Source organism: Bacillus rossius, chromosome 1, assembly GCF_032445375.1.
Source record: "Bacillus rossius redtenbacheri isolate Brsri chromosome 1, Brsri_v3, whole genome shotgun sequence".
Taxonomy (NCBI): domain Eukaryota; kingdom Metazoa; phylum Arthropoda; class Insecta; order Phasmatodea; family Bacillidae; genus Bacillus; species Bacillus rossius.
The window spans coordinates 126,970,412-126,985,833 of NC_086330.1; the positions used below are offsets into that span (position 1 = coordinate 126,970,412).

At 38.3% G+C, this 15,422-nt stretch overlaps 1 protein-coding gene across 1 annotated transcript in view; it reads left to right on the forward strand.

Annotated features, from left to right (window-relative positions):
- LOC134545119 (uncharacterized) overlaps positions 1 to 15,422 on the forward strand; it is a 485,066-nt gene that overhangs the window by 324,955 nt on the left and 144,689 nt on the right. The window contains exons 3-5 of the mRNA XM_063388552.1: positions 5,905 to 6,199; positions 9,108 to 9,341; positions 13,088 to 13,281. Of these exons, the coding sequence (XP_063244622.1) occupies positions 5,921 to 6,199; positions 9,108 to 9,341; positions 13,088 to 13,281 (707 nt within the window). The 5' untranslated portion in view covers positions 5,905 to 5,920. The remainder of the gene's footprint in view (positions 1 to 5,904; positions 6,200 to 9,107; positions 9,342 to 13,087; positions 13,282 to 15,422) is intronic.

A 15,422-nucleotide genomic window follows, 5' to 3' on the forward strand; every position in this document is an offset into this window, starting at 1 on the left:
CTTTTTTTCTTACGAAAATTGGCGCATAATTGTATATTTCATTTTGTTTCATTCAAGTTTTTTTTTTAAAACCATGGAAAGATAATTTGTAGTACTATCATTATTTGCGCAATTAATACTGGAAAATTATTCAGGGAACGGTTTTAACTATTGGGGGTACTGCGACAACACAAAACATATATGCCCGGGTAATAATCCGAACCAAGTATTTCTGCACACCATTTTGTAGTGATATAGTTGTCATGTAAATGTACTAATTTACAAATATCTGTAATTTTTCATGATATTTCTGTTTCATTTACAAAAAAAATATATTACGGAGTACTAATGTCTGGGTAGCTTGTAGCGTTTGTCCTTAAGTATTTGTGTGCTCCCCTTTTCTACACTGTTAAAATTTTCACCTTCAATGTATGAAGAACGCTAGATATAAATTATCCAGAGATCTTCATAAATTTACGGACACGAATTAACTTACTTAGAACATGAATCCAAAAGGAACATTTTGGTATGCAAACAAAACATTCTAAAACTAGTTACATATACAGTAATAACACGCTTCCATTGTCCACCTTTGTTCAGTTAGAAAGAAAAAACCTGGAAGTCAAAATCAAGATTTAGTTATTTGTAATTACGAAGAACTCTCGTTTAATGGAGTTAAATTCTTCGTGGAAAAGTCCGTACAATTAGTGTATTTTCCGACAGTGCATTAAGGTGTTTGGCCTGAACATCGTTTGCTCCAAAAGCGTTTGCCCTAACATTTAAGGTAATGTAGGCAATCTGACACATTTACAAGTTTATAATTGGTTAATATGTACATTGCCTGTGTATGTAGTTTTCCCAATTGTGCTATAGTGAACCGGAGTCTACCTGATTATACGTGTCGCTAGGGAAATGGTTGAACACAAATATCTCTGTCGACTTTATTCTAAGATTAGGATTACCCTCAATATACTAGCCTTAGCCATTTAGTATAAACTTTCTGCGTTCTTGCGTCATAGTCAGTAATTTCATAAAGAGTTATCTGCAGTAAAAAAAATCGACTTATTTTGATACGCACGAAGTTTTTCTATGTATATTTCCCTTTCAATTATCTCTCCCCCCCCCCTCCCCTATTCATAGTATTTTCTGGGAATAAAAGCTCGGACCAAAGTGACTTTTTTTCGTGTTTACTTCGCCCGGTAAGTGCGCGTCCAGAAAGAAAGCTGTTTACCTGCTTTCCGATTGCCATCGCCAGCGGCGGTCGGGTGTCAAGACAATTAGCTTGTGTTTTCGGATGGAACCGTTCTCGGGAAAAGCGGGTTCGGGCCGTGGCGGCGCTGGTATCGACTGGTTTACACGCAGGGAAACCGCCTCAGGAAAGCTTGAAAACTACGCGAGTGGTAGAGGGACGCTCATTTAATCTTGATCTTTAAACTAAACAATTATAAACAGTGATTTTTCGCGAAACAATAGTTCTCTTTTGCTAAATTGTATTTATGCTTCAGCATTATCTGCTTTGTGATTGGCGGCCGTTTGCAAGATAAGCCTTCGCCTTGTTTGCTTCCGCACAGAATTGATGTGATTCGTGTGCCGATAGTGAGCATGAACTAATCACGAAACACAGGCGATGTAACAGTGTTTTAACACATAGTTTGTTCATAAAAATTTTCGCGAAATATTACTAGCCCTATCTTTTACCCCCATTCTTGCTTAGAATAAATTTTGCACGATTTTAACTTAAAATTTAATACTCAGAAATTTTCAACTTCATACTTCAAACTTGGCCAAATATTTACTAACTATTTTCAACACAGAAACATTTCTCAATAATCTCCTTTAGTAATAAACCCCCTTAGCACCTGACACTTATAGACTCCCAACTGGAGGTTGTGGGCGGCAATCCGCCGTCTGTGCTCCCGGCTAGACCTCGGGGTTAGCAGATGCACTTTCTGGCCTTCGAGCCTCGGGTCCGCTGGGCCGAGGATTATAGTCCAGTCGCAGTCAGTGATGGCTGATGACCGGGAAAAGTCGCGTTTTCAATTACCTCTAGGAAAGACTCCAAAATCCTGTATACTCGGATAGATGTCGCCTGTTCATTGGCTGCCGACTGGTGAGAAGTCTCAGTTGGATAGCTTGAGTTGAGGGTTTCTCATTGGCCGAGATAATTCCCTGTAAACTGTGTGTCAATAGCGGGAGAAGCTTAGCGGTATGCATATTTAATTTTTTATCCTAATTCTTCAGATCTGCACAGGGTTGCTTCCTTCAGTAGTAACTTTGAGACAGGGGCCCGTCCACCTCGAGAGAAATTAGGCTGCGGCGTGCTCGAAATGCACATTTTATTCTACAGGAAATCCCTCGCTGAAAGTATTCGTAATTTGTTTCCGCGCGAAAGGAAAACAAGTTTTAGATTGGGCCGGAAACGTTTTTTTTTTTATTCAAGACATTTCGCACCGGATGAACACTTATTGAATTCCATTAAATGTTATAATAGGAACCCGATTATTTCGCACATTCATTTCACTCCAGGCCGGACTCAACATTCCTGTATGTAAACAAGCATTTTTTTTTAGAATGCTCATTTGTCGTTTAAAAGGTCACATCCTTCTCATTATTTATAACTTGCCTGAGGATTGTTAACAGCGTGTCGAGCACTGTAGTCCAATCAGCGACGTGAAGCAGATATAAGTGTGTTTTAAGTACTTTGCTAACCAATGACCCGCGAAATAATCGTGGCACTACCCATTGGTAGGGACTGGAAAAACTCGCGTATTCATTTACCTTCAGGGTAGACTGCACAGTCCTCTGCACACTCGGGAAAATAACGCCAGTTCGTTGGTTGCTGACCTGTGAGCAGTCTCAACTTTGGTTGAGGGTTTCTCTTTGATCCAGATCGCTCCATATACATAGTGAGCCAATAGCGAAAGCGGCTCAAAGATATATGTATTTTAACTTTTGGCTATCGCGAAATGAATGCACGAATTTTTCGGTCTCTATTTATAGATTTTAGGGCCTATTTATGTTTCCTTTCGTACTAATGTATACAGAGTTAAACCAAACTAATTTATAAGCAGGCCATGAAAATGTCCTGTTCCCGTTGTTAGTAAAACTATGCAGGATGAGATACACGGATGATAGACTTCCCAGAGCTGCTCCTGAGTAGTGGGGCAGTGGGAACAGAAGCTTGTGTCAGGGTCTCGACCCGGGCAGTCGGCGGACCCCGTGGAGGGCGAGCTAACGGGATGTGCTCCCCCTCGTCCTAGCCTTGGAAATGTAGGTAAGGGTATGTTGTTTTCGCGAAAAAATTTTGAGACCAGCTTTTTGTGAAAACGCTATAGCATCGTCCGTGTTTTGTGATTGGTCGAGTTTCGTCGAGTTACACGCTCACTGACGGGACACGAATCACAAAGTTCTGTGCGGAAGCAAACGTGTCCTGAATGGCCCGGCCAAATACGGCGGGCGGCCGCCAGTCACGAGAAGTTCAGAATTTTTATTTTTCGTGAAAAAATGCTTGCCCCTAGGAATATCTAAAAATTTGATGTTTTGATTTGTTGTCAGAGTAACAAAGCAGCATCATAACAGGTATGCTTTAGCTTCCAAATCTATCACATGTAACTCTGTAACGTGACATGCTAATTCACACGCTGTATATAACCTAGGGTCGGTGTTACACTATGCAGTTGAACAGGAGCGGTTATCTACTCGGTGATTTTGTTTACATCAATGGTTTACATGCTAGATTTTGTTAAATTTACTTAGTGAATTCTTGAGAGACATGCATTGTGCACTCTAAGAAAAGTGGTGGAAAAAATATTCATCCGAAAAACGTTTCAGAAGTTTTAACAGCGGCAGAAAAGCATAGTGTAGACTCTATAGGCAAGTATTTTTCGCGAAAATATCTGGAACAATCATAAATCTGCAATAAGGTATGCTACCACAAAACGATTTTGTCCTTGTGATTGGCGGCCGTCTGCAAGTAGAAGCCATTGCCTTATTGGGCCGCAAGACGTGTTTGCGCTATGATTCGTGAGCCCGCAGTAATAAACGCGACCGATCACGAAAAGTGGACGATGCTACAACGTTGTAACACACGGCAATACTTTAAATCTCTTCGTGATAAATACGTCCCCAGTTGGCGCTGCGATCGGGGCCACGAGCCAGGTCGCCGGGCGGGAGGGGGTGGGTTCGAGCCCGGGCTGCCGCGAGGTCGGCCGGTCCCGCCAATCACGGCGACCCCCGGGGCCGTAACGGTCACCGCGCCGGGCGACCAGGCGCTGCGCTGGCGCGCGGGCCTCGGCGGTTATATGCGCTAGATCTCGGTATACGGCATTTGGAAAGGAGTAATTAATTTCGTGAATGGAACGGAAAATGTGCAACCACGATACTGCCATCAATGGCGGATGGCACAACCAAATTTTTCTAACCCAAAGAAAAACTTTACAGTATTAATTTTTTTAAATTAATTTTAACCAGATGGGCAGTATTTTAATAAAATCCCTCGTCGAAGATCAGGTCCAAAGACGGGGTTCAGTTTTTTTTTTAAGTATTTTTCGCTTTTATCGGAACCGTATCATTATATAGCCTAGTTTAAAATTTCGGTATGCTAAACAAATGATTCAATAGTCGACGCAGCTCTTCCGGCAGCGAATTCTAGCTGCGGTTGCGGAAACTACGTGTGATTCGCGTCAAGAAATGTATTTAAAAACACAATTTGCATATATATATATATATATATATATATATATATATATATATATATATATATTACACTCGACATTATTTTTAAGAATTCTACCTAAAATTCCCGTGTTCGCGTTTCGTATTATAAGTTTATTTGCAACATGATAACACATTAATTTGCTCGTTACCGAGGTTAGATGTTATTTTACTCATCATTGGCGAGTACTAAAAGAACTGATCACAATGTTTTTTTTTTTTTTTTTTTTTTTTAAATTTTAAACGCTCCCAAATAATGCATAACCTTCAATTTTGGAGAAAACTTTTCTTCTATAATTAGATTAGTTTGTCGATCGCGTATGCCAGTGATGGAAAACTTCACTGTTTTTTAGGGCCATATATTATTTTTGAAACTGACAATATTGCGTGACACATATGAATCAGTATTACTTTCCTTAGTTACCTTTCCTTTATCTTTATCCTTAAATCATTAGATATTCTTCCGTATTTTCTCTTCTACATTTTTAGTTGTCAAGGATTCTCGTCTGTCTTCGTGACCATCTTCTACTCTCCTCTTCTCCATGTCATCCATTGTTTATTCTTTCTTCTTTCTGTAACTTAAGGTGGGGGTCTCACACGAAATAGTGAAATTGTTTTGACGTGACAACGTCTAATAAATCAATGAACGCCGGCTGCACGCACGAAAAATTGTCCCGTTACGCACATTGTCCCGTTATGCTCATTGTACGCTTGCGCCGCATCTATCTCTCTTCCACTCGATTGGAACAACCATCGATTTGACTTTTTCGAGGCACATTAAACTTGAAACACTCACATTCGTTTCCTACTTTTCTTATCATCGTCCTATCCTTAACAGAATAACACAGATTGGAAGAAGTTAAATAGCAAACATGTATAAAAGTTATAGTTAAAATAATCTGTTCGTTAAAGTAATAAACATATTTGAATTAAAGAGTGCAAATAAAAGTAAATTTATCAATTAAATTGTAGATTTCATTTCACTCGTTCTTTGTATCCCATACAAAATAGTGATAATTCAATAAGAATGATTCAATTTTATTCATAAAAGAATGGAATCATTTCATCAATGTTTTGTTATGACGTCGTCACGGTAAACTATCGTCCGTAAACCGACTTTACAGACAACCAATTGTTTTTCCCACTTTCTCCATTCCTGTTGCCGTTGTTCCGTGGCAAGTGTCGTGTAATGGGTGGTTGTGGTTGTCGCAGGCCGCCACATGGCCGCATGGCGAGGCACCCGGGGCGCGCCCAGCCCGCGATGAGCCGCCGCGCCGCCGACTCCTCCTCGCCGCCGGTGCGCGATGCGGCCAGCCTGAAGGCCGTCAACTACGGCCCCGGCCACGAGAAGTTCCCCTCGTGGCCCGGCTCGTGCGAGCAGGCCCCCGGGCCGGGCGGGCCGCACCGCTGCCAGTCCTGGGCCGACCACACCAGCTACCCCAAGGAGCAGGCGGCGGGCTACTCGCGGCCCCACGCCAAGCGCGCCAACTCCGCCTTCACGCAGCAGGTGGGTGCGCCGGCTAGGAGCTCACCCGCCACTTCGAATTATACCCTGAGGCCACACGAATCCCAGAAATTTCCGGGTCTCTAATGGTTAGTAATTATGATTTAGAATCTCCGTCGTTAAAAAAAAAGTCACTTTCATTAAAAAAAAGTTATTGAAAACTTTTTCCACAATAAATAAAAAAAAACCAACACTTTCAGTCAATGTTTGTGGCATCCTACCAACGTGGCGAAACAATTAGCTGAAGGGGGGGGGGGGGAGGTGTAAATGGCTCCACGTACTTGCAGACGTGACCAACCCCTGCTCCGTGCTATGCGGAGCAGTGAGCCAGTTTTATGATAGCTCAAAGCAAAATAGAACCTTGCAAAAATAAAAATAAAAACTTTAAACTATTAAAATTTACTTATATTTATCACATTGATTAGTTTGTTTTCTTTACTTTAAAAATGTTTCGACTTTTAAATACCAGAAACACAATTTTTATTAATTTTAGTACGTTATGCACTTGTAGGCAAAACGAAGAATATTGTGGTGAAAGTTGGCGTGCTAGCTGCAAGGAATCTCATTCAGCGATTTGAATTTTTGTGAAATATCAGTAAATGTGATATGTACAAGTACAGAAGACTTAACAACATTGATATGATTTTATTTACTCTCCCAACGTTACATCAGCTAAATAAAAACACGCGAAGTCGCAAAAAAAAAAATTGTAGTGCTGCTACTCCACACGCTAACGAAAATACACTAAATGTCCAGAAATCACAATTTAGAATACCGGTTTATGAACCACGCAAAGCGCAGTAGCGCAAAGCGAGTATTGTTTAACTTTCAACTTTCTTGAGTTTTGGCTTGCGTTTACGACGGCGATATTGGAAGGGAGGTGTTCCGAAATCTTTAAAAGACGCAGACTTTCGTGCATGTAATACCACTATGTTCTTTTTATTGTATTCATCATCTTTACACCTGTTAAACTTTCACCCAGTGAAATAACATGTTTAAATAAAATTATTGACTTGCATAGTTTATAAATCCAGTCTTATACTTGTAAAGGAAGGGGAGGCAGAACTTTAAAAAACCTTACATTTCCTAACATGATTGGTCACCATTTCCTTTTTTTTTCTCTCTCGATCTTTTGGATCCGCCACTGCAAGAGGTAGTTTATTTAATTGGGGGCACAGGGAGCTTGCGCCCCCCCCCCCCCCTTCGTTTCCAAAATTAATTTGTAAATCCACATTAATTTCTTACAAATTCAATGCTAGAAAAAATATACTAAAACAGTTCTATTTACTACAATTTTTAACGTGAATAACAAAAAGAGAGAAACACACTAGGGGTAAATAGGTAAATTTGGAAACAAAATACAAAAATGGTAATGTTCTTTTGGAAGGCATTGTGTGAATATATCACGAAGGTCACAAAAAGTAACTAAACTGAAGGACTGATCACTAGAGTCACAAAAAGTTCCAAAAATAAACAGTGACACTGCTGGAAGTTATGAAACTTTAATTTCCAAGAGCTTTTTGCTTTTTTTTTTACGCCTCACTTCAGCACTAAATAGTTTGAGACTGCATAATCAGATCGCGTGAAAACTATCGGTGGAAAGGTTTTATCTGCCTATCTTTATAATCAGTACGTTCCTGCGAATAGTATAGATCTATTTCTTGTCAAATTTACTCATGCTTAAGTTTTATCGTCATAGTTATAAAAATTCACCTTGTTATATAAAATATGCAAATTAATTTAAGTAAAAGGGATTTTAATAAAGTCTTGAAATTGGTTCAAAAGTAATTGTAGACATCTGGTTGGGAGAAGGGAGAAGTTACAATAAAAATTGCGATCCCCCAAACCCCTTTTATTTTTAGAATGTGTTCTGTATACGCCGCCATACGGGTTCGTGATAGAAAAAGGAGGGGTGGTACATTTTTCTATGTAAGGTATTTCGTATACGCACATCTTCCCCCAATGATCTTCATATGTGTATGCAGTTCCGGTTAAAAAAATCCATAAGGGGGAGTGATAGGAAACGAAATATGTCATCTTGGTCTCAACAAAAAATTTTAAGCTTTAACAATTTATTCTTATTGTTTGACTTTGCGAATTTGGCTCTCTTTTTTTTAAGCCTATTGCATAATTCACCGGAAAGCTTGAAGCGGAGTAAGTGCTGAAGACACCGGACCAGAAGGGGCCAGCTGGCTATAGGTTCTTCCCCCTCCCATCTATACTTTTATGGAGTGGTACTCAAACCGGAGTTCCTTCAGAAATTACGAGAGTGTTTAGTAAATAATGGTTCGCATAATTATAGCGCTAGCGTCATCTGTATATATACTAATGAAGTTTCCATCCTATGAATAAATAATCTTTATTTCTTATGTGTAACATCTTAGCACTCGGTATACGGCTTTTTGTAGGAGTAATTTCGTGAATGGAACGGAAATGTGTAGCCACGGTGCTGCCATCTGCGGTGAATGACGCAAACCAAAGTTCAAAAGGTCAAAAGTAAACTTTATAGTATTAACTGTTCGATGCTGTATTTTAATAACATTCCTTGTTGAAATTCAGGTCCAAAGTCAGGGTTTAGTCTTTTTTGAAGTCTTTTTTTTATTTATGTTATAACACGTATATTTTATAAATTTTTCAGTAAAAAAAATATTTTTTCTTTAGTTTCAAACCAAGTAACTTATCATACCACCCTCGTAGGTCATTTGTTGGGTTACCATACGTGCCGGAAAACCGGCTTGTTCAGGATCCTTGTATGTCCCCGTCGCGTCGGCCAGGAATAAAACCCTTGAAAAAATTCCAGGATTCCGTAGGTACATACTACAGTATTATTTTAAATAAAGTCACATTATTAATGTTATGCGGCAATGTTGGTAAGGAATGCTGAGTACAGGTGTTGTGGGTGCGCCGGCAGCTGAAGACGGTGATGGAGCGCTGCGAGCGGATCCCGCTGGAGGTGTTCGAGCCGCGCGCCGAGGAGCAGCGCGTGTACCTGCCGAGGCTGGACCGCGAGGGCAAGACCCTGGGCGACAGCGACTACATGGTGCCGTCGCCCCCCGAGCGGGACGTGGTCTCCGGCCGACCGCAGCTCACGCAGGCCGACCTCGAGGAGTACGCCCGCTCGTACCAGGACCCGAGCCTCACCCAGGTGTCCTTTCGTTTACAACTCGACAACTAGCCACGTGATTACATTTCATGTAGAAATAATATCTTGATTTGTTTTTCATAATAAGCACATAACTTATAAACTAAAAAAAAGTGTTTTACTGTCTTATTTTGAAACTATGGTTGGTTTTGATATGTGTTACGGAGATAATACTGGACAATATCTGTAAGAATTGAACTGACCAACACAATTATTTTTTTTGTGTATTAACTATTTAACATTGTTGTCGTGAGATATTTTCTGATACTGCGAATGGTTTTCTACAGCTATTTAGTGGTAAAGGGTTCCTTAAAAAACTGATAATTTTTTTGATTGCACAAGAGGGTACGAACCTTGATCTGTCCGTCATCCGTCCGTCCGTCACTCTTTCGTCCGTCAACGCCACGCATCCAGCCAAGCGATTTACGACTTGACCTCATCCGTCCGTCAGAATATTTTCCCAAATAACAATCTATGTTTTTCTTTTGGGACATCTATATAGAAGTTGTGTGCTATTTATGTCGTTTTTTATGTACGTACTTTATTAGCATTTCCTCGAAAAAAAAATTCAGTGTGTCGTGAATAAATTGTTTGGACATGAGTTTTAAGAACCGCAATGTTATTACACAAAACATCTGAACGACCTGTACAAACACCACAGGCCTGTCTGTGTTCTGGTACCTAAAAATTGACTGCCGCGGCCGAAACCGTAGACATAATCCATCCGTCCAACCGTCAAAAGTTATAAGTTCTTGCCAAGCTTTTGACGACGGACGCATAGATTTTTTGAGCCATCGGATTAGCTGCAGTTCACGTGACCGACGGACAGATGACGGATGGACGGAGGCGAGTGGCTATTTAATTTCCATCTTAACTTATTTCTAATTAAATCCAGAAAGGATTTAGCGTCAGACGCCCGTCGCCAGCAAAATACAGTCGGCATGTAGCGAAATTATAAAATCTGTCATCGAGAGGTCACAGCCTCACGTCTGGGTCGGACATAACTTCAGATTATTATTATTTTTGGTTTGTGGGTGGTGAATTTGAGGGGGGGGGGAGGAAGGTGACCAGGGTGGAAGTTGAATGGGGAGTCTGCAAAAAGAAGCAGATCGCGTCCACATAATCCTTCCCATAGGACCATCACTGCCCTGGGCCCCAGTTAATAAAGGGTCACAAGAGTTTCAATAATAATAATTAAAAATATAAAAAACCTTTATTTAAAATTATGTAAAATTTTAGATTCCCCTCCCAGTCTTTAAAAACTATGTGGTTTTTTTTTACTAAAACCAAAACCTTGACACATCAAACATCTGAGCCTACGGAACGGTTACATGCACAGCAACTGATGTGGACTGTCCTTCCAAAATATTCTGCATAGATGACTTAAAAATGTACAAGAAATATAAGTACATTTATATCGCCCATACATTTAACACACAAGGTTTACTGATTGTGTTTATAACTTAAATAGTGTAGGCTCATTCGCCGTTGTGTGCCATAGGCTCTGGCATACCTCTTGGCGGGTCTGCAACCTCCTGAGGTTTGCTTCTAATGATTCAGATATTTGAATATCTCAGGCCGATTTAATAACAAATAATATAGAATAATGAATATTTGCATGGTAATTACATAGCCTAATTACATAGAGAGAGCTAAGCTGTACGAATAAAACATTTTATAACACAACATTGCATTTTTTTTTGTGAGAATCATAGGTAGAGTTAATGCACATATTAATAACTTTTCTTTTTGTTCAATGGCTTGTACTTATGTATTTATTTATCGTGACTTTACTGTTACAATTACATTACAGCTTCAGTTTATTTTTCAAGATGTAGACTTTATTGTTCACATGTTTTTATAATGTATGATAGAATAGTTGTAAGCTATAAGTTTTAAGTTCTAGAGACATATTTTTAAAAATATTATGGACTTTAATTCTAAGTAAATTGTCCTTTATTTAGTTTTCTCCAATTCTCGGGTCAACCCAGATTTTAAATTAGTCCAGGTCTGCTCCATTTCCAGGTGATACGACTTAATGAGGTTTGAATTCAAAATCACTTTCTGTTGTGGTGTATGCTAAAGTGTTGCTCAAAACACACTGATATATAAACCAAATATGTGAAATTTTCTTGTCTGAAAGTCTCTCTTGAATTGGCAGCATTGAATCAAGTTCATGTCCAGATAATGTTTCCCATGTGTTAATTGCTTTTTTTGAACAGGAATGGAAATAGCTAGCTACATGTGCAGTCTGATTTATCATAACTAGGAATGACGACTTATTGCGAAAGTGTTTTGCTACAACATTTTTGTGAAGCAAACATATCATCACTCTTTTGATTGAAAGAAATATTTTTTAGATGGCAAATCTATTTACGGGACAGTCACAAAGTTCTATAGCAAACCAACTCCAATTTAATTGGCTCAATCAAGTGCAGAGCGATCTCTCTTCAGCCAGTAAAGAAACACATGAAGCATACATAAGCAAAAGTGTAACAAATCTAATTGTACTGCAATAAATACTATCTCTAGTTGAAGCCCGTAACAAAAAAAATTAAGATTTTGGGTATTTAAGGATTTTTGTTTACAAATTCAAATCTTGTAGCTTATTTATACACTTAGTTAACAGTATGTGATCAGTAAGTAAGGGTTTAGTTGGGTTTAGAATTGTTCTAAATTTATCTTAAAATATTATTTGAAGTAATTTTTTTGGAAACTTTTTGTTTATACCATTTATGTTAAACTACTACAGTATTTAATTTACTCTATGCTACTTCTTACAGGGCCTAGAGTTCCTACGCACTTTTTTAAAATAAATTAAAGACTTAGGGTTTCTTTAGAGCTGTACTTTTGGTTGAATGAAACTACTTAGTGTGAAAACCCATTACATAATTTCTGTTTAAACTACATATGTTGTTGTTAAATGAAATTAAAAGTTCTGTGTAGTTAGAGGACAGCAAAAGTCTGCTTTTCAGATTCTATGCTGGATAACAAGTATATATAACATAATGTAGATTATGTGAAAATGTTTCTATAATTTCTGATTTTACGAGAAATTTTAGGATGGTAATCCGTTGGCTCATAGAGACCGGAGTTTGTAAAAGTTTTGGATATATTAAGAAAAGTATTTTTTAAAGTTTATTCTAAAAAACAGAAAACCAACACTATCATGACTGTGCATTGTGTAAAAAGCCAGACCCATCTCCTGGTAAATTTGAGGCTTTTTATAGAGCCAACAACTAACATTCTCTAAGGGATGTTAAAAAGAATAACTATGTGCTGTTATTTAATAGACTTTGTTTTGATATCATCTTTATTTTGTAGACAGAAAAATTAACTAAGAATGAACATTCAGTGTGCTGAAAATATGAAACCCCCTTATGTACTTATGTACAAAAGGCTGCATTGGGAAATAGAACGCTATCTAATATGTACTGAACAACATATTTTCTTTTAGTATTACCCATGTGCATCTATATAGACATAATGGCACTGTGGAGGAGCTATCTAATATGTCACTGTGAAGCTATTTATTAGAAACTAAGTAATTTTCTGAGATTGAAACAAACAAAAATGTAATGTGAGAAGCATGAAGATAGAATTGATCATAGTGAGAGACTGTCTTTTGTTGTTAGTTTCTTTTCAACTGAGACACACTAGACATAAAACCCATAAAAATAAAAAGTAATAACTATAGAACTATGCTTGTTGAAAATTGTATCCTTCAAGTGGATATTGTACTGCTACAGGTGAACCTTGAGGAATACGTAACGAAACCCCAGCAGACGCACTTGACTCGGGCCGAACTGGAAGAATACTCGCGCGCCTACGACGATGCGTTACGACCGACACACCAGCAGCAGCCTTCCTACGCCCAGTCGGAAGGCTACCACAGCTACGTGTCGAGCACGGACTCCACTACCAACACTCCCTTCCTCGACAGGTGCGTCAGATACAGTCACAAGACTCTCCTGATCGCCTGAGAGTGTATCTCAACCTGTCTCTGTGTCTGTTTGGTCAGTTGGTTGGTGAGACGACTGACTGGCAATGTGTGTTTGCAACTAGGTTTGGGTAAAAGCAAACAGACCTTATACACAGGAAAGCAAACTTAAGCATTTAAAGATTATTGTTATTACATAAGACAATCATTGTACTTTTTTTTTTAATTCAGTACAACACATAACAAATGACTTTGTGAAAAGACCAGTTAAGCTGTTGACTACGTCTTTCAACTTTCTAAGTTCTGGATAGCTAGGGCTTAACAATGATAACAATTAAGTACTAAAATAGCAGCTTGAGTTATTATCAACCATTAACTAAAGAGAAAAAAACTGTTTACAATACTGTCTGTTTCACTATAGCTCAAAAGTCACTATAGTACAAAAGTTACATAACTAGTTTTGAAATCAACATTCAAAACTCACTACTATTTACAACTTAAAAGCAAGCATGCTGAGTATGTGTGAATTACGAGTACCAAACTTGCTATCAGTTTCAAAATTAGAAATGATGATTTTTGGCTTTTCAGGGACTTTTGCCTCTCTTCCTGACAAATGTATTGCATGTCTAATATCATCTCACATATGCCAGAATCACAAATGTGCATTTTACAAGTTTTGAGAAAAATCTGTTTGAAACTTCAAACTTTCTTTAAAATGTAGGATTATAATAATTGTAATAATGTTGGTTTTTATAAATGTTATAGAGGTAAAAATGCAACAGATAGTAAAGTTTTTTTGCTTCAATACCATTGAATGCCCCCTCCCTAGAGAATTAAATTTGATATTTTCGTGAATCTGGCATAGTAATGTAAACCAATAAAATAACCTATTTTTATTATTTGCAAAAATACATTTTAAAATTTAGTTGTTAGTTATTAACTCTTAAAAATATTAATTTAACTGAAGGTTCAGTACCACTTAGTAAAACACTTTGACAGTGAAAAAGCAGAACATTTAGAAGTTAATCTTGTGAATTCTTCTTTCGACTCATCATTGTCTGGTTCTGGCAGAGCATAACGGACACATCATAACCTTTAAATGGTGTTCTCTCGGACTTATCAACTTGTCACACATTGTAAATAGATCTTTATACTTGGGAGCAGAGATTGGGAAAGTCTCCTTGTATGCCTTTGTGACTCCTCCTGTTGTTGAGGGCCGTCCTACTGTCCACGTTATCTGCATTTCCTAAAATGGTTCTTTAAAATCTTTTTATAGAACAGCAATTGAATCTTGGCTCTTTTTTGTAGTGTAGCCAGCATATGGATCTAATGAGAATTTTCAGAATTATTTTTGAGTTTGTCTTAAAGTCAAAAAAATAAGACAAGGAGATCTTCATTCAACATTACTCTTACTACAAATAGGCGAGGATTACACTAATTTAATAAGTTTATCTCATTATCCTGATTAGGATCGACAGGATTAAATAATTTCCTCACCCAGTCTCTGTGTGAGAGCAAATGAGACAAAAGTGCAGTCGGCGCATTCGTACCATCTACCTACTTTTCAGCTCGAGCACTCGGGGTAATAGTATTATTACAATATATCCTGGACAGTTGGTTTGTTGGCCGAGCGGATTAAGGCACAGGTCTTTGATGACGTCACTCCACGGATTCACTGGTCGTGGGTTCTAATTCTGTCCACTGCGGAAAAACAATATTTGTTTTCTTTTCAACAAATTTTGGGATTGGTGCCATAAATCCAACTGTAATTCGTCTGGGACTTCGCCAATCCTTCTATTCAAACTAAAAAGTGAAAAATAAATATAGTTTAAAAAAACTAATAAACACACTTTTAAAGCACATCAAACTAAAAAGTGAAAAATAATTTTTAAAATAAGCTTAAAACAATAATGAATGAAAAATACTAGTATTATTGTGATAAAAACGTGGGGCGCTTTGTTCCATATTTATTGTACATCGAGCGCCCGATGGTAGAGCAGCCGACATGTCATCGGAAGGCTCTGGGTTCGAATCCCAGTCCAGGCTATCCGAATTTTTCTCACATATTCTATACACTCTCATTGAGAAGGTCCTTTCCTCATCCTTTCTCAATCCTTATCCTTCCCAAAATTCCTGTTACGTAA